This window comes from Lactuca virosa, chromosome 8 (assembly GCF_052849685.1).
Source record: "Lactuca virosa cultivar CGN04683 chromosome 8, Lactuca_virosa_CGN04683_v6, whole genome shotgun sequence".
Taxonomy (NCBI): Eukaryota; Viridiplantae; Streptophyta; class Magnoliopsida; order Asterales; family Asteraceae; genus Lactuca; species Lactuca virosa.
In genome coordinates, this window is record NC_136433.1 from 133,785,638 (window position 1) to 133,813,150 (window position 27,513).

General features: G+C 38.7%; 1 protein-coding gene and 1 non-coding gene across 2 annotated transcripts; one reads left to right on the plus strand and one right to left on the minus strand.

The window, feature by feature from the left end:
- Positions 1-12,910: 12,910 nt before the first annotated feature.
- Positions 12,911-18,294, minus strand: LOC145130862 (uncharacterized). The gene is made up of 2 exons (XM_079065619.1): positions 17,317-18,294; positions 12,911-13,786 (listed from the first exon to the last, which is right to left on the minus strand). Exons 1-2 carry the CDS (start codon positions 18,292-18,294, stop codon positions 12,911-12,913), a joined length of 1,854 nt encoding a protein of 617 aa, XP_078921745.1.
- On the plus strand, positions 17,600-17,706 carry LOC145135254 (small nucleolar RNA R71). The gene has a single exon (XR_013719716.1). It is a non-coding gene; the product is annotated as a small nucleolar RNA R71 (small nucleolar RNA).
- Positions 18,295-27,513: the final 9,219 nt, after the last annotated feature.

The following is a 27,513-nucleotide window of genomic DNA, read 5'->3' on the forward strand; positions in this document are numbered from 1 at the left end:
CTAAGATAAGGTGTATGATTTCGATAAAGTCTTGTCAAAGCAATCTCGTATCAGAAATCTGAACTTTGGTAAGGAAGTCAATAAAGTATTGATTTCTAGAAGTCCAGTTGATTTCTGGGTACATGTCAAAGCTAGTGGGAGCATAAGTGTTATGCTAGTAAGATAATAATCATTGTGCTAGTGGGAGCATGATTATTATGCTAAGTGTTGCAAGTTAGCAATGTTAATTATAGAAAACAAAAGTTTCGATTCGTTTTGAAAAGTTGTTTTGCTATAAATAAGGGAGAAGATATACTTCATTTCAATTCTAAAAGCTTAGATTGAGATTTTAATCAACTTTAGTCAAGGATATATATGAATGTTATGTTGGAATGGTTCAACATAAGGAAATTCTATATATGTTGCGTCCTCAAAATTCGATTATGATTACGGCATACCTCTTCATAGTTCGAATTGTGAGAACATGGCAAATAAAAATTTTGTAGCATGACTCGTGTCCCATATGACTAAAATGATTAAGAAATTGTCGAGGACAATCTGAGGTCTACGAAAGATTGGTTGCTCATGGACAATTGGAAGTATAGTGTAATGGAAAGAGTTTGGCATTCTTGCATTTACACTAAGTATTGGGATTGTGATATGAGCATCATTGGAATCATGTTCAATTGATCCATTTCACAAAGTAAGGACCATAGAAAAACATAGTGTGCATACTTGGAGTATGGCATATCTATTGTTTGGACAAACATAGTGTGCATGCTTGGAGCATGGCATGACTATTGTTTTTATTCAAGTATTAAGTTGATTAATCGAAACATAAATAATGAGTAATCAATGTGGTGCTTAGATAAAAGGTGTTTTTATTTACACTCAAAGTGTTGGGGCCATATAGGATTAGTATTATTCTCGTGTTTCACTTTGCATGTTTTGACTTCCAGAATAAACTAGGTCATTCTTCCCGGATGACTAAGTTATTCAAACCATCCACAGTCGGTCATATGTTGGAAGTAGATATAAATCAAGACTGTCATGAGTTGGCTTGTAGATGTCAAAGATGTTGGACATAACAAGAGTTGCTACAATACTCATGAGTACTCATAAGTTCTGAGTATTGGATTCAACCCACGCTCATTTGAATCACTTCATGGATTTTATCACGAGTGATCATGAGACGATAATATCTTATATTCTTCAAACCTAGAGATATGAGTTGTTACTATGAGTTGGTTATACATTGATTGCACGAAAACGCATTGGTAACTCGATGTTATAAAACGTGCCTTTGTGTATGATTCAACAAGTAGTAGAACAAGCCATATGAGTCGAAGTTTATCCATTCCTTTTACCTTTGGGATAAAAGCAATATATGTGGGCCCCTCGATGATTTAGTGATGACACCCCTAAGTGCTTGGCCAAGCCTGTACTGATTTGATTTGTTCAATTCGTCAGTCGTCATAAATCGGAAATCGGGAAACAACAAATGGACAGAGAGAATGATTATAATTCATGTCTCAGTCCATATGATATCTAGAATGGAGGAATATATAATCCCTTATCTAATGGACGTGTCATTTGATTTGTTCAGAGTTCGAAAGCAGCTTTAAGAGCTACGATTGCTAGTCGGGTTATGAAGTCGTATTTGTAATAATAGTTTTAGACTTATCCAAGTGGGAGACTATTGGATTAGATGTCTAAGTCCATAACTATTATTGGTATGTACTTGACCCGAGAGTAGCATGATCCATTTGGGTTGCATATCATCTAGACAATTTGTTAGGATGGACTTTTGAGAGAAGGTTATTTATGGTTTATTAATATATTATAAGTTATAATGTATTAATATGAAATCATATGTTTTAATTAGTATTGATCAAGAATTAATTTGGAATTAATTTAGTGATCAAAAGAGACTAATTAAATCTATGGGGCCTAATTATGTTAATTAGTTATATTTATATGTGTTGGGCTTATGATCCATGTTGGACCAAGTTTATGTATGGATACATAAAGAGTTGGGCGACATGAACCATGGATCATAAAACCCATGGGTATGGATTTGGGTTATACCCATGACTCTTGAAATACCACACATATAAATACATGCATCATGACCTAAAAACGCCACTTGTGGTTACACATGAAGTTCTTGGAGTTTATGGGTGTTTTTGGGTGCATGGAGATTCTCTCTCAAGTTCATCCTTTGTCCATGGTGTGTTGTGATTCCACTTCAGGCTTCCACACTATTGGGGCTAAGCTCTTAAGGCTAGATACATCAAGACTTCAAGCTCCACCATAAGGTATGTTATCCTAACTAGATTCTTGTTTAGTATATGATATTTGTATGCTAGTATAGGGTAATACCTTGGAAACTTCATATTTGCATGTATAATAGAGAAAACATAGATCCAAGGTATTTAGGGTTGTATGTGCACCATAGGATGTTGTAGTATACTAAAACCCAACAGTGGTATCAGAGCCATGGGTTGTTTTCTGTTATATTCATGCAAATGTTTGATTTTCAAAGTTGAAAAAAAGGAAAAAAAAACATGAACTTTGTCAAATTTTAAGATAGTTACTTGTTTTTGTGAAAAACTAATTATTTGTAAAATTTGAATCATTTGCTATATGAGTTTAATTAGGTCAAATTTAGTAAAAGATAAAATGATATGATGATTTTATTAGTTTTAAAAGTTTGATCTAAATGTTTTTAAGGAGTTAAAAATTTTGTCATAAAATTTTGGAGCTCAAAAGTCTTTTTTTTTAGAAGTTGTGATCTTAAGAGTTTTGAAACTTCCATAAGTTATGGATGTGAAATGTCTCATTCTTTAACTCTTTAGGTTATTAATTCCAAGAGTCTTCAAAGGATAATTGTCAAAGTTTCAAGTTTTGTATTTGTTTATATGATTAGCTAATTTCTTGAAAATTGTTGATGTGAATTATCTTTATTTATGAGTTTAATCTAGATCATAGAAAAATTGTTTGATTATTGTGTTACTTGGAATATTTGATATTAATGGTTTTTATGAACTCCATAATTTGTCCTCAAGTTATGGAAAATGAAGAGTTTTTCTTTTTAAAGTGTCATTAAGTCTCATAGGTTATGAAAATGGAAGAGTCTCTATTTTTAATGTCATCATTAAATGATTTTATGTCTTCCATAAGTTGTCCTCAAGTTATGGAACTTGAAAGGTTTTTCATTAAACCATAATTAAACTCATAAGTTATGAAAATCCAAGAGTTTTGAAAAGTTTCAAAACTTGCCCTCAAGTTTTGGAATTTGTAAAGTTAACTCCCCATGTATACTTTAATTCCAACCCTTAGAATTTTTAATAGTTAAAATTCAAACTTTATGGAATTCATTAAATTAATTAAAGTGTTTAATTAAAAGAGTTAATAATTCCATAAAGACATGGTTTAAGTTTAATTAAATTAATAGTATAGTTTAATTAATAGATTAAACCACCAAGTATTTTAAATGTTTAAAATACACCCTTATACTATTATTATAATTTTAATTATATAGATATGTATAAGAATAAGTCAATCTTACCATTAGTAGGCCTCATTCACGAAGCCAGTCTCTAAGGGGGGTATAAGGTTACTGCTTATAAAATGTTAGTTTAATGGGTGTCCACTCTCACCCACCGCTTCCTTGACTGGTGGAGGGTCGTTAGCCGAACGGGTAGGATAAAGACTATAATTCTCCCTGCATTAAAAGTATAATGATAAATACTAAGTAACTAAACACTTATAAATTCCCAATCTTAGTTACTTAGGAAAATGTGAAATGGTGCTAACCCATGAAATTACACTTTACACCTTTGTTAAGTCGTTAGTGGAGCGTGTGTGGTTAACCGGCACACTAACATGGGACTGACAATGTGTGACAAAGGGTAACTTAAGTTTATCATAGATTGGTGGAGCGTGTGTGGTTAACCGGCACATCAATTAGGTGATAAAGTTAAGGGTACCAAGTTAATTTGCATGGTTATTCACACCTTGTTTGTGATCCTCGGCATCCCAGTCACAAACTTGAGAGGGCACAATCGAGATTCAAACATGCCATTGAAAGTTCAATGTATCTCAACAGATCTAGGAGTTTCAAATCCAATTAAAACTTAATTATATTTCGTTTTTCATGGTGGAAATTGGTAAATCGTCATTTACCTACCTTCAACTATTTTATAACTTGGATTACGGCATCCCTCTTCCAGTTATAAATAGGTTGTTGGGTCCTAGCCTTAATATTTCATTTTGGGTGTTATATTAAGGACTTTAAATCAACTAAACTTGAATTTCCCCCATTATAGATGTCTAGTTAAGACAACTATGGTCTTCCCAAATCTTTAGGAAAAAGCTTTCCTGATGAAGATGATATCCGACATGGCAATCAAGGTGAAAGATTAATCCCTTTGTTGTGCATTAATGGGACTGGAAATCATGCTTCACTTCCTCCACCTCCTCCAACTATTCTCCCTATCTCACAAGTTCACATACTTGAAAAGTTCAAGGTCACTCAATCCCTATTGTCAAGCCGGGAGAGTCGGGTGTCGAAGTCTCGAGGTAGCTGGCTGTTGACTTGGTTCTTCAGTCACACCCTGATGACAGATCAAGACATGACCCTTAATGATCTTACCTATTTGCTTGATGCTGCTAAATCAGCAATGATTTGGGGCACTGGTAAAGAAAAATTTGATTGGAAGATCAACTTCCCAAACTTCGATGGACATTGACAATGGTAACATTAGAAGTCCAGAAAAGCTTTCTCTTCCCAATAGAAAGGGATCAGCCATGGTCAAGTCATTTGACCTAATGGTAAAGAGAAACGATAAGTCTGAGATAGTCTCATGTACCATTTCCAAAGAGTCCATATGCCAAAAGAAAGGGGCATTGGTTGCGAAGCTGCCAGATTTACCTGAAAGATATAGTAAAGTCAAAAGTTTGACTCTACTTCAGGTAAAGTCCATTATCTAACTCTATTAAGTATCTTTTGGAGATTCCTAATACATAATGTAATATAATTACATTTTGATGTTTTAGAGAATCAAACGAAGCATAAAGAAAGAGTATGCTGATTCTGATCGCGAAGTTGGTTCGGTGATCGCGATGCAGGACCCGCCTCAACCCAACCCTAGTCCAGCAACCATGTGCACATAAACATATAATCATATACAATCCTCAACCAGACAAACAGTCTAACAGATCACATAGCATATCAATATCCTAACCAGGATTCCGACCTAACCGGTCACTAGCATAACATTACCCTATATCCCGGGTACCGACCTTAACCAGGTCTCTAACACATACCATCCTAACTACCAGGATGCAAACATAGCAAAGCAATAATATAACAACAACTACCCGGATTTCCATCCGATAAAGGGTCGGCCTTGGTACCGTAGACCCTGTCGATATAGTGAGGATAACTCACGTCGAAAATGCCGACTTGAAGAAATAAGACCACGCTGCTCCAGCCACCAGCACGAACTCCACCACTGATCATTACCAATAACAAAAACCAATAATTACCAACATACCCTTGGAAGTCAAACTGGTCAACCCTTGGTCCAAGTCAAATTCCTCAGTCAAAGTCAACCTTCCTGGTTGACCCTACTCGCCGAGTCAACCCGTTGACTCATCGAGTCCCTATGCTCAGAAACTCCCATGCCACGACTCAACTCGCCGAGTCGCCCCAAGACTCGTCGAGTCCAACAAGTTCCGAGTCCCTTCTTGCTCAACTCACCGAGTCATCCCTCGACTCACCGATTCACAGCTCAACCAGAAAAGGCTAGGGTTCCACGACCAGACTCGCCGAGTCCAAGGCAATCTTCAACAGACTCGCCGAGTTGTTCTTCCAACTCGTCGAGTCCATGCACATATTCATACAACTCGTCGAGTGCACCCATGTGACTCGCCGAGTCCAAACGTGACATCTTCATTCAGACGATTTCAGGCCATTTCATTGCTTCCAAGACATAGATCTGGACTCCTAGGGCCAGATTCACACGTAAAGTTTCCAACTTTACGTGCATGCAAGGCTCAACAAGCTCCAACCAAGATACAAGAAGGTTTTTGGACAAAGGCACTCTCAATCAAGTCCCATGGCTGATGCTTTCTGCCCTCATGGCTCCAATACAACCTAGATCTGAAGTTGCAACCTCAGATCTAGTCTCTATACCCAAAATGGATCTCAATCATGCTAAAGGATCCCCAAAACAACCACCATGGATGACAATAAGGAAAAAGGCTTAAGGAGGTGACTTCTTACCCCAAAGATGAGTCTAAACTGATGTAGACTTCAGATCCACAAGCTCTCTTGATGCTATCCTCAACTTCCTCCAACTTTTCTTCACCAATTTCTTCTTCCAAGCTTCAATCTTCTCAACAATGGAGTCTCTCACGATTTAGGGTTTCTCTGGAACACTCAGGGAAGATAGAGGCTGAGATGAAGCATATTGTTCTTTAAATAGGGTGCAAACCCTGAAAATAGGGTTTCATATTCCAGCACGGACTCGCCGAGTCCATCCCCGACTCGCCGAGTCGGGTCACTTATTCACGCGGTCCACTCACGACTCGAATCGCCGAGTTACCCCTCCCACTCGCCGAGTCCAAACCTCCATTTGCACTTTACACCCCCAATCTCTTGCTCTGGAACTTGGGATGTTACAATTCTCCCCCACTTAAGTTAGGCTTCGTCCTCGAAGCCTGCTACAGCACACAATTCCAGATAACACTCCCACTGAGCTCCTGCCAAGACACTAATCCATCTCCCTCCGCCCAAAAAAATTGGCGATAACCCTGATTACTGCAACCTGGAACGAATCCTGTTCCACCCTCGGGTTCTATCCCTTACGCTCTGACAGGATGCCGCATCCTTCAGCTCGCATAACCCATCAACCAACCATATTACGTAACCACTCGTACTTGGCCTAACAGCCTCGGCATGGAATACCAACACACCAGGTCCAATCAATCATAGGGTCCGATCATCCTCATGATGGAATATCGCATACTGAACTACCTCCTCATACACAACTCAAGCCTGCAACCATACTCGGAACCAAGGACCTTGTCCTTGCGTCACCCTCAAACCCTTTGGTTCGACACAACGGAGTGCAACCCACTCACACCTCTCTATCACGATCTCTAGGTCCTTGACCTCTGACTGTAATATCCCCATACAGTCCTCAGCACCGGTCCAGACTACTCTCAAGTCTGTTAACCTGCTGTCTCACCTTCCTCTGTCCCAATCTCCAATCGGGAATCCCTTTCCTTCTCCTCTTCCAAGGAGACCAAAAACATGCCTGTGCATCATCAAACATTGCCACAACCTCAACGGGTATCCAACCCGTATGTGCTTCCATATACCTGATACAATCCCAGTGCTTACTACCAGTAACCAAAGCACTTCTGATCATCCTTCTACTCTGCCGCCTCCCTCTCAGAGGACCCACACTCATTCCGGAGCTACATACCTTTCCTTTCCAGGAAGTCTACTCCACAACCATAACCGCACCTATAAGTGCCACTGAGCTAAACTCCACTCTACCGATCCACTAACACATACAGAGTCTTCAGCATGACTGGACCGCCCTTCCAGGCCTTCAGTCTATCTGGACCACTCTCAGAACCTTCAGCATGTCTGGACCGCACTCCTGGCCTTCAGCCTGTCTGGACCGTTCCCTGAGCCTTCGGCCTGACTGGTACGCTTTCCGACCTTCAGTCTATCCGGACCGCTCAACAACTGTCACACATCACCCTAATCTCTTTCTTCCGGGAATCCCTCTCGTGCAGTCTGTTCTAGCCCCCTAGGGGTTCCGAACTTCAGATCCGTTCTATGAATCTTTTACCCCGGCCTAATCCCAGGCCTCTCAACAATCAATCACTTTCTCTGAAAACCATGCTCTGTTCCCTGCCCCACGTGTCTATCTCCATATTCTCGGCTAACACAACGCTGAAATCCAACAGCTAACCATCCTTGGATGCATGTTGTTCCACCGGAGAATTTTCCAATTCTCCCCCACTTAGTGCATCGACTACTAACCACTGATGCTCAAAACCGGCATAGCTCAATCGCCCTTACTCTATTCATTCCCTCTTATCCATGAACTAACTCCCTCGGGAGTAAGTAACCTTCACCGAATGATCCTTCCGTCATCGCACACCCGAACTCCAAGGGAGTTCGAATCTCAACTGAACCCTCCTCAAATCGCCGTTGCTATTCCTAGCAGCGAGATCACATAAATTGTCTTCCGACCATAACCTCCTGGACGCTAATCAACTACAACTCCTAACTACTAAGATCCTCAATCGTACTACGAACATGCGGAACAATGCAGACAGATTACAATGCTACACAAATAACAAGATGACAAGATGGAAACATACCCGCAGCTGCATCTGGCTCTGCCCTGACCTCCTCTGCTGTAAGCTGGAATGCGCGTCCCTGAGCCCTCGGAGGCTCCGCTCCACCCTGGCCTCCGCCAATAATTCTCAAAGTGGCCGGTGCTGGAGCCTGCACCGGTCTTGCAACAAGTTGTGGACAGCTGGCCCGCAAGTGCCCAACCTGATGACAATGATAGCAAATCCTCATATCCTGAACCGGGGCTGACTGTCGGCAATCCCTCGCATAATGCCCCTCCCTTCCGCACTTGCGGCACGCACCACCGGACCTACAAACTCCGGTATGACCCTTCCCACACTTCTCACAAGTGTGGCTGCTCTGACCCCCAATCCTGGAGTCAACGGTTTTGAACCGTTTCGGCGCCGGCTGCCTCTGCTCTCGTAACTGCAACTCCATCTATAAGTCACGCCGCCTGGCGGCCTCCTGCAGCCCTAACAAGGTATCACACCTCTGCATAGACACAAACTGTCTAATATCCCTCTTGAGCATACTCAAATACCGGGACATCTGAGCCTGCTCCGACGCGAACTCCGGGCAAAACATCGCCCTCTCAGTAAACATTCTGGTGATCTCCGTCACTGACTCTGAATCCTGCTTCAGCTCCAGAAACTCCTGAGCCAACCTCTCTTTCTCAACCTGCGGAACATAACGAGTACTGAACATCTCCCGGAACTGATCCCAAGTAACCGCAGCCCGCTGCTCATCAGAATAAGATCCCGTAGTCAACCTCCACCAATCCTTCGCCCCGAGCCTCAAAAGGTTCAGAGCAGATCTCACCCTCTGATCCGCAGGGCATGAACACGTGAAGAAACATCCCTCCACGTCTGACAACCACCTCATAGCAACGACCGGATCCTGGACTCCATCGAAGGTAGGGGCTTCGTATTATCGAAGTCCCTATACTGAAAACCTCGACCGGTTCCTCCCCCTGCCGCTGCTACAGCCGCTGTAGCTGCCGCGGCAGCCGCCTCAGCAAGAGCTGCATAGCGCTCATCAAAGTACTCAACCATGGCGGTCTTGATCGACCCAAACATCTCTGGCAACTCAGCCCGGAACATAGCAGCAACCTCATCATGCAGGATCTCACGAATCCTGGCATCCAACTCAGCCGTACTCATCTGACCAATGACCTCGGGTGGCACTGACCCATCCTGACCACCCTCTACCGATCCTGATCCCGAACCGGATCCTGCCCCGAAACATCTCGTAATCGCCATACTGCAACACATCAACAAGACCCTTAGACACATCATATATCCACCCGGGGAACTACCTTATAACCGATACCTTAGAGAGTTGTGACTTCCTTGATACGTGTATGGGTCCCGTGCTTTCAGTAGTACGGGCCCATACTACCTTCCACACCTACCCATATTTGTCTCAAGTATCACCACAACACTCTAACCGTATATATACACACACCCGCTCAATCCTCACTCCTAGAGGAAAAGCTGCATCTCATATAAGGAAAACCCTAGGCTAATAGGCATCACATAATCAGGCAATTCTATCATGCAATTCCTGAAGATCCCTAACCTAGTACTAGCATGCTGCTCTAACATATCACATAATCAAATAACTTGTATGGTATTTTGGGGTCTACTTACTGGCTCCGGCTGATCGTACCCTCTGCATCCTCCTTTACTTATTTTGAAAACCTTTTGAAAACCATTTTCGGAAATCTCTCCTTGATTTGAGACTGGATTCACACGAATGTTCCCCCAATTCACTCAAACCAAGGCTCTGATACCAACTTGTAACGTCCATAAACATTGAGCCAAATTAAAACATTTTAATTCATTTCAAAACCATTAAGTTCATACATCTCATTTTCAAAATAGTTTATTATCAGAGTTTCCCCTAGAACCATATCTCATAAATCATAAAACATGAGGAGCGGTACGATCATGCCTTCGCCTTGCCACGATCTCCTGAAATACCTGAAACATAACACTACAACTATAAGCCCGCAAGCTTAGTGAGTTACCCCCAAAATACCAACCACACATAAACATACTCATAACATATCACAAATAGAACAGCCACGCACATCGGGTCTACTATATGACTGGTCCGCCCGCACCGGGCCTTCAGTCCACCTGGTCCACCCTCCGAGTCTAGCCATGTACATCGAGTCTACAGTGTGATTGGTCCGCCCGCACCAGGCCTTCAATCCACCTGGTCCACTCTCAGTCTACAGTATGACTGGTCCGCCCGCACCGGGCCTTCAGTCGGCCTGGTCCACTCTCCGAGCCTCGGCAAGTCTGGTCCGCCCTCTTGGGGCCTTCAGCCTATCCGGACCGCTCGCTGGGCCTTCGGGATGTCCGGTCCGCCCTGGGTATGTTGGCCTACAGCACAAAGCAGGACCCACCTCAACCCAACCCCAGTCCAGCAACCATGTGCACATAAACATATAATCATATACAATCCTTAACCAGACAAACAGTCTAACAGATCACATAGCATATCAATATCCTAACCAGGATTCCGACCTAACCGGTCACTAGCATAACATTACCCTACATCCCGGGTACCGACCTTAACCAGGTCTCTAACACATACCATCCTAACTACCAGGATGCAAACATAGCAAAGCAATAACATAAGAACAACTACCCGGATTTCCATCCGATAAAGGGCCGGCCTTGGTGCCGTAGACCCTGTCGATATAGTGAGGATAACTCACCTCGCAAATGCCGACTTGAAGAAATAAGACCACGCTGCTCCGACCACCAGCACGAACTCCACCACTAATCATTACCAATAACCAAAACCAATAAACACCAATAATTACCAACATACCCTTGGAAGTCAAACTGGTCAACCCTTGGTCCAAGTCAAAGTCCTCAGTCAAAGTCAACCTTCCTGGTTGACCCTACTCGCCGAGTCAACCCGTTGACTCGTCGAGTCCCTATGCTCAGAAACTCCCATGCCACGACTCAACTCGCCGAGTCGCCCCAAGACTCGTCGAGTCCAACAAGTTTCGAGTCCCTTCTTGCTCAACTCACTGAGTCATCCCTCGAATCACCGATTCACAGCTCAACCAGAAAAGGCTAGGGTTCCACGACCAGACTCGCCGAGTCCAAGGCAATCTTCAACAGACTCGCCGAGTTGTTCTTCCAACTCGTCGAGTCCATGCACATATTCATACAACTCGTCGAGTGCACCCATGTGACTCGCCGAGTCCAAACGTGACATCTTCATTCAGACGATTTCAGGTCATTTCATTGCTTCCAATACATAGATCTGGACTCCTAGGGCCAGATTCACACGTAAAGTTTCCAACTTTACGTGCATGCAAGGCTCAACAAGCTCCAACCAAGATACAAGAAGGTTTTTGGACAAAGGCACTCTCAATCAAGTCCCATGGCTGATGCTTTCCACCCTCATGGCTCCAATACAACCTAGATCTGAAGTTGCAACCTCAGATCTAGTCTCTATACCCAAAATGCACCTCAATCATGCTAAAGGATCCCCAAAACAACCACCATGGATGACAATAAGGAAAAAGGCTTAAGGAGGTGACTTCTTACCCCAGAGATGAGTTTAAACTGATGTAGACTTCAGATCCACAAGCTCTCTTGATGCTATCCTCAACTTCCTCCAACTTTTCTTCACCAATTTCTTCTTCCAAGCTTCACTCTTCTCAACAATGGAGTCTCTCACGATTTAGGGTTTCTCTGGAACACTCAGGGAAGATAGAGGCTGAGATGAAGGCATATTGTTCTTTAAATAGGGTGCAAACCCTGAAAATAGGGTTTTATATTCCATCACGGACTCGCCGAGTCCATCCCCGACTCGCCGAGTCGGGTCACTTATTCACGCGGTCCACTCGCGACTCGACTCGCCGAGTTACCCCTCCAACTCGCCGAGTCCAAACCTACATTTGCACTTTACACCCCCAATCTCTTGCTCTGGAACTTGGGATGTTACATGTAAGCTTGAACTCGTGATTTATACGCCTTTTTCAAATTCTCCTTTTTAGCTTTAGTTTCATTTGCATCGAGCTTTCTTTTGGTCCCTTTATTTTCTTGCAATTTGTTGTCTTCTTTTTCCTCATTCTCCAGCTCTAGAAGAACCATATTTTCATCCATATTCACACTCTTTTCTTTAGAAGTAACCTCGTCCTCGTCCTCGTCACTTGATAATTCGTCACTTTCCTAGCTTACCTAAGAAGTTGGATTTGTATAGGCTATTACTTCAACTAAAAATGGAACGGATGCTCTCGGTTTTGTGCGTTTGACTTGTTGAATTTTATTTAGTTCTTCTTCCATTAACTTCTCTAATTCTCCAAGTTCATCTTCTTCATCAATATTGAAAACCTCACCTTGAACATCATTCCCTTGGAAACCATCTTCTACTCCAAAAGTTTCCTCTTCATATCCAACTATCAAAGTGAGCTTGGACTCGCGAATATCAACCAAGGCACCAGTCGTATTTAGTAAAGGGAGACCAATAATAATTGGAACATTAGCATCTTCTTTCATGTCCATAACCACAAAATCAATTGGAAAAAACAAATTTCCCAATTTTTACTAAGATGTCTTCTATAATGCCCCTGGGTTGTGCCATTGAACGGTTGACCATGTGAATGGTCATTCTTGTAGCCTTCAATTTCAGAATATTTAGCTTTTTATAAAATGAAAAAGGCATCAAATTTATGCTATCCCCAAAATCGGCTAAAGCATATGTCTTCAAATTGTTCCCAAATTCACACGGAAGAGTGAGGCGTCCAGGATCTTCCATCTTCTTAGGTAACTCTCCCAATACAACTTTTGAGCTTTGCTCACTAAGAATAAACTTGGGATCTTTCTTCAATTGCTGACGAGTGTCTATCAAATCTTGTAGGAACTTCGCATATTCATGAATGTTAGATAATGACTCAATAAAAGGAGTATTTATTGGAATACCCTTTACGTGCTTTAGAAACTCCAGATGCTCTCGTTCCAGTGGATGAAGATTAGCTCGGGACGGAAATGGTAAAGGAGGACGATAGGCCGGAACAACTGCTGAATTTTTATGTTCAGACTGGGCCCACGTCGTGAGCATAGAAGGATCACGTCGTGAGTCTAATGTTTCAGCAAAATTTTTATTTTCAAGCTTTGTCTTCTTCGGCTTTGGTTCGGATGGTTTTGGTTCCTCTTCTAATGCTTCTAGGAACTCAGAAATAGCCTCTTCATCAGTTTCTATCATCATGACATGGGATTGAGTATTTTTATCGGGGAATTGTGAAGATAATTGTTCGTTCACCAAAGTTGTTAGTTGACCAAGTTGAGCTTCAATATTGTGGATCGATGCTTGATGATTTCTTAACAGGGCTTGCTGGTCAATCATCATAACTTGCTGATCTTTCATCATAACTTGCTGATCTTTCATCATCTTCATTTGATCTTTCAGTGTTACATCTATCTCATCATGTCTTTTTTTTCTGAAGCCTCCATAAAACGAGTAAGCATAGTCTATAAGTCATCTTTCTTTTCAGTTGGTGGTTGCTCTTTTTGGTAGAAATCTCGGCATGTCTGCCTATATTTTTCTTCCTTTTGCTTCTTGTATTCATCATATGGCAGCTACTCCTTCTTTGGTTTTCTCCAGTCTTCATCAAATTTATCCCCACTAGAGTAGGAAACTTGAGCTCTTCTGTTCCCATTATCATCTAAGTGGCATTCTTTGGTCAAGTGTTGTCACACCCCCGAACCAGACGGCGGAAACGTCCGGGGGCTTGTGCGTGACTTCATCTTGAAATATCATTATAGTGAATATAAATGAAACATAACATCATCATTACCATGCATAATATAATACAACTGCCATTGTTTACATCATGTACAATCTTTTAAATAACATGACCAAAACATTCAATGTATGATGTTTAACAGTACACAAAACAAAATCCCATATTCTTGTTGATTCGTTTGCTTAACGAGTCCCTGAGAATACAAGTTATTTTGAAAACGTCAACATATATAATGTTGGTGAGTTCATAAGAATATTTGATAAAATGATTTGTATAACTTTATAATCACAAGAAAATCCTGTATTTTCTTAAAATAGTTTGGTAAGTTTATGTCTGATCTTGTATCAATGCATGTGTGTTATTGTTTAATAGAATGCCGAAAGTGATAGAAGAAAATGTAAATAGAATGCCCCCAGACAACCCAATGTTGCCCGAAAAAGAAGAATAGATAATGTTGCCGTACCAACACCGAGGTTGAGTACCAGTGTGAGTAAGTTTCCGAGTAATCCAACATAAAAGAAAATAGTCTTCCGCAAACTATAACGTTAATTCCTCTAAGTGAGCCGTCATAACCATACTAAATAATGACAATTTCGACTGTCTTGGTGTTTGTGAACGCCGACTAAAAAATAGAATAAGGTTATAGTCACCCTAGACCGATGTAGTCTAACTGTAGTGAACAGCTCAGGTGTGGGGTGTCATCCCCATATAGATCTATACACAAAACCCCGCTCTCCCTCCAAGAGACTCTGATTATAACTACAGGCTACGATCATACACTCAATAGGTGTCAACCGACAAAACTCACTAGATCCTCAATCGAATTTACGCGAAGAAAAAGTATAAAACTCATTCCAGGCCCAACGAACCATGTAAGTGAGCGACTAGGGCATCGTTAAACATGTGAATCATTTTATGATCTAATAGGAATAGATTCATATAACATGGGCCCGAAATATATGTAAAAGGACAACTAAGACCCATTTCACATGTAAGGTATTTATAGGCCCAAATAGCACGCAAATAGTATCCAAGGTCCGTCGCACATGTTAATGGGTCAATGAGGCCCAATAAACAAATAAATAGTATTCAGGACCTATCGAACATATTAATGTGCCGCTAAGGCCCAATAACCTAGAAACGATCAAAATTAATCCGTTTGTTAGTTTATTGTTGGTTTTGGTTAAATTTTTCACTAAAATAGCATAAAAGGCCCACTTTTTGTAAAAGTGACGTTCTTGGCCCAATAAGCCAAAAATTTACAATTAAGGCCCAATTTTAGTAAAAATAACACTTTAGTCCCCATTTTGTTCAAAACTTGTATTTATGGCTAGTTTTTGGTAAAAATAACATTTTAAACACATTTTTGTCAAAAATATCATTTTTGGCTTGATTTTTGTGAAAATACTCATTTTTCTGGTTTTTGGCTTTTCCAACCTAGTTGTTGGAAAATTTGTAGAAAAATCATCGTAAGTCAAAATTTGGATCCGTAAATTCTGGATGTTTGGAAATTTTGTCTACTTTGTTCACAATTTTTGTCATAATTTTGAATGGCCTCTAACAAGTGTTAAATTGCTCATCTTCACAGGCTGGTCCGAAATTATTTCAAATATGATAGACAGTTTTGTAAAATTCTCCAAAAATTGTAGAAAAATCGTATGAAAACGTGAGAGTAGTAATTTTAAAGGTATAAACCTGAAATTTTTGCATGTAAAACAGTTTTGAAAAATATTATCATTAAGGTGGTCAAAACAGTTCGAGATTGGACCAAAACTTTTCTGTCAAGGGCTGATGTTTGAGTTTAGTTTATAGATCTTTGAACACAACACTCATTTTTGCATTTTAAGTGTATAAATCCCAGATCTACAAGTTTACATGTATTATATATGATAACACATACGTTTCTCAAGGTTTTCATGTAGATCCAAGTGATAAACTTAATATTCTTAACATATTTTTAGATTTATGAAGTAAATAACACATAACCACCAATAAATCATGAAGAACACACATATTCATGCATACACACATAGATCTACACAACACAACTTGTATTCTCCCTCAAAACAAAGTAAAAATCGAAAATAGGGGGTATGAACTCACGTTTTCTTTGATGTTTTGGTTTTGTAGAAGAAATGAAGAGATTTTTGGTCCTAGCAACACCTTAGAGTAGTTTTCGGACTTAGATGATTTCTAGGGAGTTAGATCATGAACAATTGTTCAGAAGGAGTATTCTAACATAAAAAATGGAGTTATGAAACTTGGATATGTAAGAACTCACCAAGGAATGATGATATTAGTGAAGAGTCTTCTTGGAACACATGCAAAAATTTCGAAAATCTTGATGGAAGGAGGAGTGTTCTTGAGAGATTTGAGAGTGTTTGAAAATGAATCATGTGTATGTGTGTGTTTCATGCTCACGCCTAAAGAATAAAGAGGAGAGGGGAAGAGAGGGCTTGCATGGATAGATGAGAGTGCTTAGTTGTTTGTTATATAATGTGCCTAGTTGTCCATCAAACAAGAATGAGGTGGCATGGATTGGGTAATTAGCCATTATATAATTAAAATGTTCTTTTTTTTTACACTAATGGGCCGAGAAAGGGAAAGTATGGAGGAGCTTGGGCCTTATCTTGATTTGGTTCGAGTTTATGAGGTCCATAGAAAAAGGTTTTCGGCCCATTGGGCCTTTAGATGTGTTCACGGCCCATTAAAAGTCCATTAGGTAGTTTTATGGCTCTTTAGGGTGATTGGAGTTGTTATGGCCCAATAAGGCCCATTAAGGGTAAACTAATCCATTTTAGGCTCATTATGGCCCAAAATGTTAAGTTTTATGAATGTGGGTTCATTTTGAACCCAATTAGTGTTTCTAGGCCCCAAAATAGTCAAATTGAAGGTTTATTGGCCCAAAAGGCCCAATAAGAGGATCCTAGTCCATAATGAACTTGAATCGGGATTTCTAGGGTTTTCAACCCATAGTTGAACATATGAGATGTATTGTATTAGGTTTTGAACTTCATTCAAGAGTTTGGATTCAAATGGATGACGTTGATTGAACATAGAGTATGATATTCACTTAGAGTACAAGCCTTACAATAGATGATGTTTTCATGAGAATAGAATTTCCTAGCAAAAATGCCAGTTGTGACAAGTGTGGACCATTGCACTTTTCACATACAACTCTAATAACATGTATTGTTTGGTCCATCTTTGTCATTCTCCTATCCATAGTATCAAGCATGGCTATTACAGCAGCCATGTCTGAAGATTGTCCACCCCCGGTTCCTTTAACTCCATCCAGCCTTGGATTGTGGTATTCAGGAGAATGCTTTGCAAATTCTTCAACTAACTCCTTGACTTCCACTGGATTTTTCTTAGTTAGTGGTCCTTGAGAATCAAGGAGTTGCCTTGTCATGACGTTAACACCATCATAAAATATTGAGACTTCTTGTTGTATGTTAAGGTCATTTTGAGGACAATTTTTTAATAATCCTTTATAGCGCTCCCATACCTCATAAAGTGACTCACCTGGATTTTGCTCAAAGTTGGCTATTGCCTTCTTGAGTTTAGCTATCTTGGACGGTGGGCAAAATTGTTCTAAAAATTGCTCGCGCATTTGGGCCCAAGTAGTTGTTGGACCAGGTGGTAGTGCCTTCAACCAGTCTTTTGCAGCTCCTTTAAAAGTGACTGGTAGCATCCTCAGCAAGACTGTCTCTCTAGGAACATTTGAGACATTGAAATAGTCCGCTATGTCATTAACTTCATCAAAATGCTTGTAAGCATCCTCATGATCCTTGCCAGAAAATGGTACATCATTAAGTGCAGTAAGGATGTGTCCCTTCAACTCAAATGTGGCAGTTGCATGAATTGCAGCATGTACTAGGCTAGGACCAACATCATCTCTAATTTGCTTCTTGTAAGCTCCCATGTACATATCTGCAATGTTTTCCATCTCGTTTTCTGGCTCCCCTTCAGATTCACTTCTATGTAGTTCGAATTCTGGGTCGGATTCGTACTCGGATTCTTGTGGGTTATATTTTTGATCAAAGCTTTCAATCTTTGATGATGTACTAGATTCTCCCACTATCTTTCCTGACTTCTTTCCAAAAACTGACTTTAGATATTTGAAAGGCGACTTCTTTGGTGTTTGGTTCATTCCTGCGTTCTTATCCGTCTTCTTGTGAAGGGCCGACTCTGGATCTTCAAGTGGTGGAACCAAAGGTGTGTTGGAACCTCTGGTCATGAACTACTGCAAAGAAAAACAAAAATAAAAACGTACAACTGAACTAAAACAGAAAAACAAAGGAAAATGAAAAAAATATTGAACTCACGTCGTGAGTCTGGTACTGAAACAAAAAATTCTAGGCTGAAAAATTAAATTTTTGCAGGTTTTACCCCACAAAAAGGATCGATTAACCTATAGCAAATAAATCAACAATTAAATAAGCCGTTCCCCGGCAACGACGCCAAAAACTTGATGTGCAAAAAAGTACCTACTAATTTTAAATTATTAACCTAACTAACTAAAATGCACCTAGGCAGTGTACCTAGTCGTATTATAGAATAGTTTGGGTAAGTCGGGTGTCGATCACAGAGAAACGGTTTTTTCTAATTAATTTACCTACTATTAAATTAACCTAATTTCCTAGCAAAGTATTGGTTTTATCTAATTTTGCAAGTTTAGATGAACTTAATTTCTTAACACAAATTCAATCAATAAACAAAACACTTCTGATAGTTCGAATCCACTTTCCCTCAATGGTTTATAAATTAATTATGACAATTCTTGTTGGTTACCAATTAAAACATTATTAGCAATTCAGTTCCAAATGTACTAATTATCAATTAATTCATGTAGATCTATGTATGGTCACACATAATTTAACACATAATCAATTGTTGAATAATATTGGAGCTATGTAAGATTGGGTTAACAAACACAAATTATGGTCATAACATGAGTTCTCTAGCACAACCTAACTTATTTGTTCAATTCCTTAACTAAGATTGGTTCGATCTTAGCTCTAATAACCTAATGTTCATTAAATTACTAGGTGTTCCAATTCATGCAAAATAATGGTCATTAACTACATTATATAAGACATTAAAGAAATCTAACATCAAATCAAACATGCTAGGTATACTAATCAAACACAAGACATAACCAACAAGCAAAGTTTAAACTAATTTATTAAAACCATGAGTTCCAGCTTCATCTAGCTAACAGAAGCAGCTAGATTTAGCTGGACATGCTAACAAATAAATATATACAAACCATAGTAAAAAACATATTAAAAGTACCGAACTATTAAGTTAATTATGAACTCTTCCTTCTTCCTTGGTGTGTAAACCAATTTCCAGACCTTCTCTCCTTCTGTTTTTCGACTCCAGAAACTCTCCAAGTCATCCAAAAGTCCCCCAAGTCGTAATGATCAAGAGAATATATAGTTTTCTGAATTATACACGCTCAAGTCGTGAACAAGTATGTCTCACGACGTGAATTCGTTGTTATCTGTGTTTGACAATGAGTCTTCTACGCGAAGTTTATCTTCTGGAATATTCCCACTCACGTCGTGAGTCTTCAATCCTCACGTCGTGAATTAAGCTGATTTCGTGGGTTTCTTTTTCTTTTATTCTCCAAGCCTCCAAAGTTCCAAGCTTTGTCGTTTTTAGTCCCTTTTCTTCAAGAATGCTTCTATTTGGCTGCAAAGTACAATTTAAACTATAAGTATCATTATTCAATGCAAATAACCAAAATATTAATTAAAATGTACTTAAGTATTGCCTAAAAACATGTACAAATATGGCAATATCAATAAACTTTATAAATATAGTTTATAAGACTTTAACCCTTTTGTAATATGTTTAGAAAAAGGGTATAATTATATAAAAATGCATATATAATTATTTCATTCCATTTTATTATCATAGTAAAAATGATAACGTACATACAAAGGATTCTTCAATACAACGAAACATTTTTATAAACTATAATATGTTTAGTTTATAGGACATACACTCTATTTTACCATTACGGGATACAATACAAAAATAATTATTTAAAGACATAATTATTTTACACTACGTAACTACTATGGAAGGATGATGCTTCCACATTACAAAATGGCTTTTCATTATACTACAGATAAACCGTCAATACGACTTTATGAGACATACCTTCACCGTACTTACCAAAGTACATACTAAAGTTCCTATATTATAACCAGAATCTCCTGTAAGAGAGCGTGACACTTGTGTATAGATCTATACGGGACAGACAATCTTGCACCTAAACTGTTAGCTACAGTTGGACCGGCAGGTTTGGGGTGACAAATGTCGTACCATTCCGACATCTGAAGAATGTCGTACATGACAACTAGGTCATTAGCATGGTTATAATAACTCACAAGGGTTATTAACAATACGTTTTTTTTACGAATACATACATACCTTCAAATGGTTTTATTTAAATAAAACTACATTACACTATTTTCCAGTACAATACAGTTTTCATTTCTGGAAACATGCATCCATATGGTTTTATAAAGATATAAAAATACATTATACTACTTAAGAGTACAACAATACTTATACATTTTTAGTCTTAGGGTTCCTAAGACTACAATTCACTTTAAAAGAAAATATTGGATTTTATGGAAGAACACACTATCATTTTCAAGGAACAATGACATATCTTTCTCATACAAAATGCTTATGAACTCACCAACTTAAATGTTGACACTTTTTCAAAACCACTTATATTCTCAGGGAATCAGTAGACAGGTACCCACACAGGTTTTGTGAAGATGGAGCGTAGCAGTGTCACATCTTATATTTTTGTCGTATGTTTTTGGAGTCAAACAAACAATGAATCGAACTCAATGTAAATATTTAATTATCAATATGATGGTTGTAATGATTTAATCTCTATTATTCAGTTGTTATGATATTGTACATGAAAGTCATCCACCCCCAGACGTTTCCGACGTTCTCTCAGTTTGGGGGTGTGTCAGTTAGCCGTTTCATCAGTTAGATGTGAAGAATGCCTTTTTTCATGGTCATATTTAGGTAACGGTATATATGCATCAGCCATCGGGTTTTCGTGATCCATCTCTTCCTGATCATGTATGTCTCCTTTATAGGTCTCTTTATGGCCTCAAACAGGCTCCTCGGGCATGGTATCATAGATTCGCACAGTTTATTCCTAAACTTGGGTTCATTAACAACAAATCAGACTCGTCTCTTTTGATCTATCAGCAGGGTGCTCAAATTGCTTATATACTGCTTTATGTTGATGACCTTATCTTGACTGCCTCATCCTCAGGTCTTCTTCAACAAATTATAAAGAATCTTCAATCCGAGTTCTCTATGACATATTTGGGTTCTTTAAACTATTTCTTGGTTATTTCGGTTACTCGCGACAGTCACGACATGTTTCTTTCTCAACAAAAATATGCCCAAGAGATTCTGGAACGAGCAAACATGCTTAACTACAAACCTGCTCGCACACCGGCAAACACTTCTGCCAAATTTAATGGCACAGGTACTCATGTATCTGACCCTACTCTTTATCGCAGCCTAGCAGGAGCTCTGCAATACTTAACCTTCACACGCCCCGATATCACATATGTTGTTCAAAACGTTTGTTTGTTTATGCATGACCCATAGGAGCCCTACTTCTCGGCTCTCAAACGCATTCTTCGTTATGTTCGAGGGACTATAGATCATGATTTATAGTTATAATCTTCTCCTTCGCGAGGTCTAGTATCTTATTCTAATGTTGATTGGGCCGGTTGTCCCTCTACTAGACGCTCGACATCCGGCTATTGTGTTTTTCTTGGACTGTATCTACTATCCTGGTCTTCTAAACGTCAGGGCACTATTTCTCGGTTTAGTGTCGAAGCCGAGTATCGAGGTGTTGCTAATGCTGTTGCTGAGACGAGTTGGCTATGCAATCTTCTACGTGAGCTGCTTTACCCACGACTCTCTGCTACTCTGGTATATTGTGAGAATGTCAGCGCCATTTACTTATCTTCCAATCCGGTTCAACGTCAACGCACTAAACACATCGAGATTGACATTCATTTTGTGTGGGATAAGGTTGCCATGGGACAGGTTTGTGTTCTTCATGTCCCATCCTCGTTTCAATATGCTGACATTTTTACGAAAGGGCTACCGTTTTCTTTGTTTCTTGACTTCAGATCTAGTCTGAACGTCCGCTCGAGATCTCCCGTCCTGATTACGGGGGGCTGTTAGCGTATATATGTTTTGTATATATTTACTTATTATGTTTAGCTTGTTAGCCTTTTATCCTAAGTGGCCCATTGTATGTAATCCACATATGGTAGCCCATTATTGTAATCAGTATGTATATATTTCGTATGGAATACAAGAAATATTTATAAGAAATTATTGATTATAACAGTATACCTTCTTTTTAATTGAGATTGTAGGGTAAAAATGATTAAAATAACAATAATTCTTTTTACAAAATATCATATTTTTTCATATTGAAGGTATAGGAATAACATAGAGAGACACAACTCAATACATCTAAAAAATTTTAAAAACGATAAAAATAACATAAAAATAATAATAGATTTTGTAGAAGTTTAGACACACAGGGGTGACACAACTTTTGTTTCTTTAAAAGTTATATCGGAATTTTTTCATTTTTGGTGTTGATTGAGGTTCTCGGTATTGCGAGCGGCGGGAGTTGAGGATTCCTAGGAAAGTCTAGGATATATATATATATATATATATATATATATATATATATATATATATATATGTGTGTGTGTGTGTGTGTGTGTTTGTATGTGTGTGTGTGATGTTAGCATAAGAATGGTGTATGGTCCTAGTGTGGTGACTTAGAGGAATCAGGACGACTCTTGAGGAGGGTACAGATAGGTGTGAAAGGTAGTATTGGGCCCGTACTACGATTGCTAGTCGGGTTTTGGAATCATAAGCAATAATATTTTTAGACTTATCTAAGTGGGAGACTGTTGGATTAGTGTCTAATCTCATAACTATAATTGGTATGTACTTGACCCAATTTGGCATGGTCCATTTGGGTTGCATTTCACCAGAACAATTTATATGGATAGTCTTTTGAGAATAGTATGTTTATGATATATACTAATATATTATAAGTTCTAATATATTAATATGGAATCATATTATTTAATTAGTATTGATCAAGAATTAATTTAGAATTAATATGATCAAAAGGAACTAATTAAATATGGACTCTTATATATATATGGAATGGGCCAAGTTCATTTAGGTTGGGATAAGCTTTCATGGATAGTCCATGGAGTGTTTAACCCATGGATCCTATGGAAATGAAAGGTCATGGGTATTAGGGTTTACATGAATGTAACCCTAATCCTCCATACTATATAAAGAGGTCTTTGGCACATGAAATGGGACTAGTGTGTGAGTACAAAGGGTGGGCCGTTTTCTAGAAGTGCTTGCTATTCTCTCAAGTTTTTCCAATGTGTTTTTGGTGATTTGTGATTCCACTTGAGGCTTCCACACTATTGGGGCTAATCTCTTAAAGATCAAGACTTCAAGCTCCATCAAAAGGTATGTCATCTAACTAGGCTTTTGTAGTATAGTTGTTTCATGTTATGCTAGTTAGGATAAAACCTTGGAATATTGACTATTTGCAAGTATAATATATAAAACATAGATCCAAGGTTTATAGGGTTGCATGTACACCATAGGAGTGTTAGAATGCTCAAAACCCATCAGTGGTATCAGAGACTAGGCTTGTTTTCATTTATACTTGATGCAAATTGCTGAAAATCGAAGTTCATATGCTGTCTGGTCAGCTGACTCGACGAGTCCAGTAAGGGACTCGACGATTCCATGCCTAAATTCATCCAACTCGTCGAGTTGGTTCATGCACTCGACGAGTTGGACCCCCTGACAGCATATCTTCGAGTTTTAAGGCTAGAAATGGTCTAGAATCATTACCTTAAACTGTTTTGGACTTATAAAACCTGTTTTTTATGTGGTAATGATTATGGTAAACCAATTTCAAAGTTGTTATCAAAATTTCAAGCTTTATGTGTGTTTATGTAATTCTTGAAATTGTTGATATGATTGTTCATACACTTATGAGTTTTGGTAGATCATAGGAATTATTTGCAAAATTGTTTGTTAGTTAATTCTTGATCTAAATGTGTTTTAATGGAGTCCATAATATGTCCTCAACTTATGGATTACCAAAATACATTTCTTTTAAAGATCCATTAAAATGTATAGGTTACAAAAGTTGAAGAGTCTTTTGGTTTTAAGAACTCCATAACTTGTCCTCAAGTTATGGATGTTTAAGAGTCTCATCATTAAAGTTCTTAAAACCTTAATTAAACTCATAAGTTATGAAAATCCAAAAGTTTTTGAATAGTTCAAAACTTGCCCTCAAGTTTTGGAATTTGTAAAGTCTCTACACACTTTAATTCCAAACCCTAGAGTTTTAAAAGTTAAAATTCAACCCTTATACTTTATGGTATTATAAGTTAATTATATATATATATATATATATATATATATATATATATATATATATATATGTAAGAGCAATTCAGTCTTACCGTTAGTAGGTCTCATTCCCGAAGCCGGTCTATAAGGGGGGTATAAGGTTGTTGCCTATAAAATGACAACTTAATGGGTGTCCACTCTCACCCACCGCTTCTTTGACTGGTGGAGGGTCGTTAGCCGAATGGGTAGGACAAGGACTATAATTCTCCCTTCATTAAAAGTATTAATGATAGATACTAAGTAACTAAACTCTTATAAATTCCCAATCTTAGTTACTTAGGAAAATGTGAATTTGGTGCTAACCCATGAAATTACACTTTGCACTTTGCTTAAGTCGTTAGTGGAGCGTGTGTGGTTAACCGGCACACTAACCTGGATTTAACAAGGTAGGCAAAGGGTAACTTAATGTTTATCATAGGATCGGTGGAGCGCGAGTGGTTAACCGGCACATCGATTAAGTGATAAATATTAAGGGTACCAAGTATATTTTCATGGTTATTCACACCTTGTTTTGCGATCCTCGGCATCCCAGTCACAAAACCTGAGAGGGCACAATCGAGATTGAAACATGCCATTGAAAAGTTCAATGAATCTCAAAAGATCTAGGAGTTTCAAAACCAATTAAAACCTAATAAATTATTTCGTTTTTTTCCTTGGTGGAAATTGGTGAATCGTCATTCGCCTACCTTCAAATATTTTATAGCTTGGATTACGGCATCCCTCTTCCAAGTTATAAAAGTATTGTGTTGGGTCCTAGCCTTAATATTTCATATTGGGTGTTATATTAAGGACTTAAATCAACTAACTTGAATATCTCCCATTTTAGATGTCTGGTTCAGACAACTATGATCTTCCCAAATCCCTAGGAACAAGCTTTCCTAATGAAGATGATGTCCCATGGTTGGTTCATGGAAATCATACTTCTCTATCTCCACCTCCTCCAATTATTCTCCCTAACCCACAATTTCTTGAATATTTCAAGGTCACTCAAGCCCTATTGGCAAGCAAGGTCTATGTGTGCTCACATCTTGGAGATGAAGTCACATATTGACAAGCCGGGAGAGTTGGGTGTCAAAGTCTTGAGAAAGTTGGTTGTTCAATCACTTTCTAAGTCACATAGTGAGTTTTCTTTGGGACTACTATGAAACAGACTATGACATGACCCTTAATGATCTTATCTATTTGGTAGGTTTTGCTGAGTCAGCAATGATTTGGAGCACTGGTAAAGCAAATATGATTAGAAGATCAACTTCCCAAACTTCCATGGACATTGACAATGGTAACATTGAAAACCCAGAAAAGCTTTCTCTTCCCAATGGAAAGGGATCGGCCATAGTCAACCCGGTTGACCAAATGGTAAAGAGTAAGGCTAAGTCTGAGACAGTCTCGTGTACCATTCCCAAAGAGTCCATATGCTTATATTGCCAAAGGAAGGGGCATTGGTTGTGAAGCTGCCCTAACTACCTGAAAGATCTGAGAGAAGGTCAAGTCAAAAAGTTTGACTCTGCTTCAGGTAAGTCCACTATCTAACTCTTTTAAGTTCCTATTTGAAGGAAACTTAAAGGAAGAATAAGCTGATTCTGATCGAGGATGGATTTCGATCGCATGGTTCGGTGATCAGAATTTTTGAGTTGATGCTTAAGAGTTGTGATAGATTGCTTAGGAATAGATAACAACATAGTTTTCATATGCGTTTGCACTGTAAGGATAAGTTTTTCCGCAAGTTTTAAAATAAAATAAATTTTTTGATTTTATTTATTTTAAGTATCCTTACAATGGCATTTGTGTAAATTTGTTGTTTATATTTTTCCATTGATTGCAATATTGGAAAATAAATTTGATTCTTTCGTTTGTGGCAGTGTCATAATTTACCAAATAAGGAAAGATTCTCATCACCCAAGTTTCAGTTGGATAGAAACTTGGAATCATGCAAGTTGTATAGTATGATGAATGAAAATCTTCATCTTTGGAAAATTAAGACTAATTCCTTGTTCACATGTATATGTGAGTCAAGTGAAGGACTAAGGGATCGAATACACATTCTTGTGCACTGGTCAAGTCCACCACAATGTTCGATAAGATTATTCGTTATGATTTACTGAAGTTCAGTAAATATGGTTATACTTACAAGTTTAAGTATAATTCTGAAACATTGGAAAAGTTTCGATGTATGGCAGAATGAATAAGAAGAATCAAATTTGGCAGAAAGATAAAAGTTTCTCAAATCTGAAAGGATGGGAGAGTACTTTAGGATCATGTTTTATGATCATCTTAATGATTATGAGACCATATCACAATTCATCCTCTAGGGACATCTTAGTGCATTCCTATGGCTAAGAAGAGGAGTCATGAATTATTGAAATGGTTAAATCAAGAAGGTGATACATACTTCGTTCCAAAACAAGTCTTAGAGTCATACTCTAAGATTGTAATTTGAGTGACACATCTTAAAGAAGGTTTATTAACACTTGTCAAATGTAAGAGTAAAATGTGTTCTACTCTTGTACATTTGAAATTGGTAAGTTGTGATGTTTTGGATAAAACAAAGACCAACTAAGGCCAATTGTGTGAAGTGTTTGTCTTGATAAAAATCTGCACTATCTCTTGAATATTTGTTTGACAAGGCATGGTACTTGGAAAGAGAGTCTTATATGTCAAGATGACAGTGGGAGTCTAAAAGATTCTAAAAGAGTCTAATCAAGAATAAAACCTGTAGTTTATCACTAGCACACGACTTGAGGTTTTTAACCTATCGTGTTGACATAATCCTATTTATGTGCCCATTCTAGTTAAAGTTGGCTTTGCATATGAGTTTTGAGAGTTTTCA

Excerpts from the sequence above, each read along its gene's own strand:
- LOC145130862 (XM_079065619.1), bottom strand. The coding sequence starts at position 18,294 with ATGAACCAAACACCAAAGAAGTCGCCTTTCAAATATCTAAAGTCAGTT. Across the intron at positions 13,787-17,316 it reads CAATACATGTTATTAGAGTT|ATGATGAAAGATCAGCAAGT; the intron begins GTATGTGAAAAG and ends GATCAAATGAAG.